Here is a 5,327-nt window from a genome sequence, read left to right as displayed (position 1 = left end):
CTGCTCAAGGATTTTAGCTTCTGTTGCCACAGATCCACATACAATGTGTAGTAGGTGCTGTGCTAATTATTGTACGATGACTAAACCTTGTCAGGAATGTCGTGCTGTGGGATTATTTGCATCATCTTCTTACTTAAGACTGCTGGGTATAGAAGGTCATTTATTTTTGTAAATAAAATGTTTAATGTTGGAGGCATTTTTAATATTTAAATTTTGATGTTATCTAACTGACAACCTGAACCCACCAAAATTTGTCTGAACTTGGGACTGGCTGTTGATGGGTTATGATCTTTTAAAGATTAATTGAACAACTTTGGTTTAATTAGAATTTAATTATAATTTTAACAAGGTCAAATTATGATAAAACTGGTTGGCATATCTTGAAAGGTACAAATAAGTTTTAATACAATAAAGGATGATTTCTGTATGAAAATTACGACTTTATTATGATTATTACAAAAACCAGGTCATACTTTTGAGCTGAAGTTCTTTGGGCATGTCTCTTATTCCAGGAATTTTTGTAGTTTCCTTTTACATTAGTACTCTTTCTCTACTCTTTCTGGGTCTTCAAAATTAATTTCTCTTCATTACTAGTCTGATGGTCAAAACGCATGAAAAAGATCCATTGATGCAATCACTGATATAAAGTTTCTGGAAAGAGTTCTTGGTATTGTGCAATAGACATTACGATAATCAGACCAGTTAAATTATTATACACTGCACAAAGAAATTTCCATGGGTATCCTACTTAACAAATTATATAAATATCACATACCACTACAGAAAATATACAGTTGAAACAGCATACAGCAATGGCAACAAAATTTCTTGGTATGGTTCTATTTAGATCCCCTAGTTTGACTGAAGACAATTGTTTTATAGTTTAATGTGGTCTATCATAATTTTTAAATTATCTCATACAAATTTTCACCAAGTTTCAAAAAAAAAAAATATTTAAGGAAAATATAAGCATTCACTAAATAAATAGCCTATATAAAAAGACTTGAGCAATGTTGGTAAATGCACTCATTTTAGTTACATGCGGAATGTCAAATGTGCTTCAATAACTATAAAGTAAGTCATACAAAATCCAGATAAATTTAATATCAATAATGATCATCATATCACAATTATAATTCAGCACTATGAACAAGTGCCCTAATTCTATGCAATATACATTTCAGTACCATCTATTGCAAAGACAGATCCCAAGTAAATAAGAGAAAATTGCTACTCCTTTCAGTATTATACGAAAAACATGATGCGGGCCATTTCAGTCTTTATGAAGCTTAGAAGAATCAATCAAAATTAGTTTCTGCCAAACGTGAATCGAATATTAAGTGGAGTATGGCCATGTAGCTCGGGTAGATTCATTCATCTCTTCTTTGCTTGTACTTACTGTACTGTAATATACTTGAAACTATGTTAATGATAGGCAGTGTTTATACACAGGAAAGCATTGCATAAAGTTAAATATTAAATTATGACATACATGTACAGAGTATTGGAAATAAGCTCGGTGCACGAACCATATCTTTTAGGTAGTCCTCAGAACATTTCTGACAAGTCTCTGAGACTTTAGTAAAGTACTTAAACCTGACCACCAAGTCACACTTCCAGTCTCTCATAAAGTTAAATTTTGGTGGTTTCAGGGCTATTGCCTCTTGGGCTGACATCAGCCAGGTAACCCCAACCCCCACCATGACATCATTCATGGCTATAACCATCTGGTAAACAGTCTCACTATTTGCCCCTTGACGGGAAGCGAACACTGATCCCCAAGATTACAAGGCTAACATGTTACCAACTGGAAGTACTAGCAAACAATTTTTTTTCCTATATAATGGCTGAAATGTGTTGCAATATAGGACATGGCAATTGAGCAGGGTTAAAGGGTAATACCCCTTTAGCATATTTTACAGTAAATCATAAAAGGCTCAGTGGCTTGACAAATTACTAAAATTCATTCTGCTATTTTTTCATCTTGATGATAAACAAGTCATAGATGGTAAGTTAGATTATCAGGTATGTTGTTTCCCTGGTTTCTTGTGCTAGTCTAAAAGTTAAAGTTTCTAACAGACAAACCAACCACACAAACTGTAATATTATTACCTTTTAACATTTAAATCAGTGATCAAAAGCACAATGCCATGAACTACATCAACAAACTTCTCTGCCAGGTTAAGATAAACTTGTACTGGTAAGTGTGATTCAGTTTTGTAGATGTAGTGCTGTAAGATTGCTTCATTGATCACCCAGACTTTATAATAATTCTCTTTCCACTAAACCAATTGTAAGAGGTCAACCTTAACTGCCTTTTTATGAAAAAGAAAAGCTAGTTCCAGATACCTTTAGCACCAAGCACAACCTTTCAGATTCTCCCAAATGTCTTTATTCTTTCTCCCACTACCATACTTTTCATGCAAGTTAACAGGAGGCAAGAGACAACTTTCCAATAATTCTTTTACTTGACAAGCAGGCCAAAACAACAGGGTAGCACTTAAAAAACCTGCTTAATAAATAACTGATGGTAATTAACAGTTGTAACATTATCCAATCTAGATTGTAATAGATACCAGTCTTATGGAGCAATGATGGATTTTAATGCTAACATAAAACAGTGGCATACCCTTTATTTAAATACAATTATTACTGTAAGCAGTGTCTAATATAAGGTTATGAAAACAAGTTCCCTTCGGAAACTTGTTCATAATCTTCATTTGCATTTTATCCAGTTTCTAAGTTTACTAAACTCCTTTGATTCGTAAAATGAAAACTAACTTCCTGAAAACAGACCACTTGGGCCAGCCTTATGAGTTACAAATGGTGACTCGATGGTCCAGTTAAACAACAGTTTGTTACACTAACTGCATTACCCATTATGTATTAGCCTTATTCCATGTGAAGAGATACAAGTTGCACAAACTTGGATGGAAAGAGGAAAGGTTCCAAAACTCCTGTGGTCTGCAGTCCACCATCTGTTATTAACCATTTCTCTTCTGTAACTTCTGCCAGACTGCCATAATTTTCATTCTTTGTGTAATTTCTAAATATTTGGATGTATACTGTACTGTTTCCTGAGCTTGACAGAGTTCTTGGTTTTGGGCCTTTCACCCTTTTTGTTACTATTTCCAAAGTACGTAGTTCTTGCGTGTATCCATCCTTCCTTTAGTGTTCAAAGGTTCAGTGAGTTTCTCTTGCGACTCCTCAAATTTGTGAAATTTGGATCTCATTACATGGAATATGGCTACTTATAATTCATGGAGTAAATCATATAAATTTAATAATAACTATCATATATTTATAAAATAGTTTTATTAGCAATTTAAATAAAAATGTGAACAAATACGACACTTGATGTCAGTAACGAAAACAAAATATTCCTCTTTCACAAATGACCACTTCTTCAAAGATACCATACTGTTTAACATGATTAAATAAACACATAATTCAAAATATACGAAAACAATGAAGTACATCTTATAGTGACACATGACAACTTCTAAAGCCATTAATGCCTCTTATATAAGGCAACTATCACTTCAAAACTTGTAAAATTTGTAATTTGTAATATGAAGCAATAACAAATCTCCAAAGTGTTCCTAAATTAGCCATGATATGTTTGCTTGGAAAAAAATTTACAAAGTGAGAAATGTTAACAATGTAATCCTATAGAAGAAATTATACTGATAATGAACAAAAGACATATCAGCCATACTTGAAGAAAGCCTTGAAAACAAAAGTAGTTCTTCTGAAAACCTGTATGCATCTAAGCCAATTGTACAAGCTAGAAACTAATAGCCTTTTAAAAATGCTACTCTTATAATAAATAGTAATTAAAAGCAATTTAAAATCTGTGAAAATAAACCTATGATAATCAAACACAATTACATTTTCCCCAGAAACCTAACTTTATGAGTAATGTGCTTTATACTTGGAACACCAAGTTAAACTGCTTTAGTTTTCATGTGTGCTTTCAACTTGAAATTATGGAAAAAGTATACATATGCATATTAAGCCCTGATATCATTCAGACAGACTGATTTAATTTACAATATTCCAAAAGACATGAAAACATGACAGAAAAAACTAAAACTTGCTAGAAAAATGAATAAGTATGTAATGGTGTTCTGTTCCTACAGTGTTCCATTTAAAATGAACAGCTACTGGGCATCCAAGTACAAAGAAAAAATGAAAAGTCTATTTAGGTTAAATCATCTAGTTATACATCTAATAACTAACCATGCTAACCTCTGTATAATGAGGTCATGGTTTGGTTTCTAGAGCTACAGAAGAGCTTGTGCCATTTCAAAACTTAAGCAACATCTGATTTACATGTAGCTGTCATCTGTCATGTACACCAAGTTTCAAACATTGTTAAGCTGAGTGCTAAGAAATGAAAATAAAAAAAAATTGCTCATAAGATTTATATGTCCATAACCCTTGAAGTTTACATGCAAAATATTAACCTAATATAATTACAATAAACTAGTTTTTCACCAGTGCCACAAACATGGTACTGTATTAACCCAATATACTAATTAAAATTAGACTCGCTCATTTCTCACCATTGTCACATACATACACTTTCCTAAACTGTAATGCACAATTTCTTAACCGCTTGAAAATGGCATGAACTTAAAATTTAAACATTACTTATGACAATATGAGTTTTACATACACTGAATATCAGAAAATAAATAAAATGCTTTCCCAATAAAACTAGAAATGGGTACTAGTATACAACAAATGGTTGAAACTCATATTGAAACCTTAACATGCTCACCAAGTTGACAATTTTCATTTTTATAATTTTTATTAACTTATTAATAAAAAAAAGTGTGAATAAATAACTCAACACAAGACTAACATATATACACAAAATTTTCAAAATTTGGGATAAAATAAAAAAAAAATTATATCACAGCTTTAGAAAACAACTCTACTAAAAACCACAATTTTTACGAGGTTGTTTGTTCTTAAGCAATAATTATGACAGTACAAATATGTTGATAACATAAAGACAACAATTATCAACAACCACATTCCTCTTAATAAAAAAAATAATGTGCCTCTATAAACAATTTTTTTTAAACAGTCAGCTATGAACTCCAATGCCTTCAAGATCCAAATTCCAGAGTATCTGCTTGAATTGGCTTGAATTCAAATGATCCTCTACCATCCATCTGAAGGTAATACTGTGGAAATTAATAAAATAGGTTAAAAGTTGTAGTAGCATTTTGATTCTATACACTAAGGGATGTTTCATATACAGACCACCAAGTTAAAATAAATAATAATAATAATAACAATTGAATAATCCGGTA

General features: G+C 31.7%; 1 protein-coding gene across 1 annotated transcript in view; it reads right to left on the bottom strand.

The window, feature by feature from the left end:
- Positions 1–312: 312 nt before the first annotated feature.
- Positions 313–5,327, bottom strand: part of LOC135217158 (ATP-binding cassette sub-family D member 3-like) — a gene marked incomplete in the record, with an annotated part of 176,909 nt that continues 171,894 nt past the window's right edge. Inside the window, 1 exon segment of the mRNA XM_064252878.1 lies at positions 313–5,198. Within this exon segment, the coding sequence (XP_064108948.1) occupies positions 5,121–5,198 (78 nt within the window).

Source organism: Macrobrachium nipponense, chromosome 7 (genome assembly GCF_015104395.2).
Source record: "Macrobrachium nipponense isolate FS-2020 chromosome 7, ASM1510439v2, whole genome shotgun sequence".
NCBI classification, from domain to species: domain Eukaryota; kingdom Metazoa; phylum Arthropoda; class Malacostraca; order Decapoda; family Palaemonidae; genus Macrobrachium; species Macrobrachium nipponense.
The sequence above is the reverse complement of the archived record's forward strand: the minus strand, read 5'-3'. Positions and strand labels throughout refer to the sequence as shown.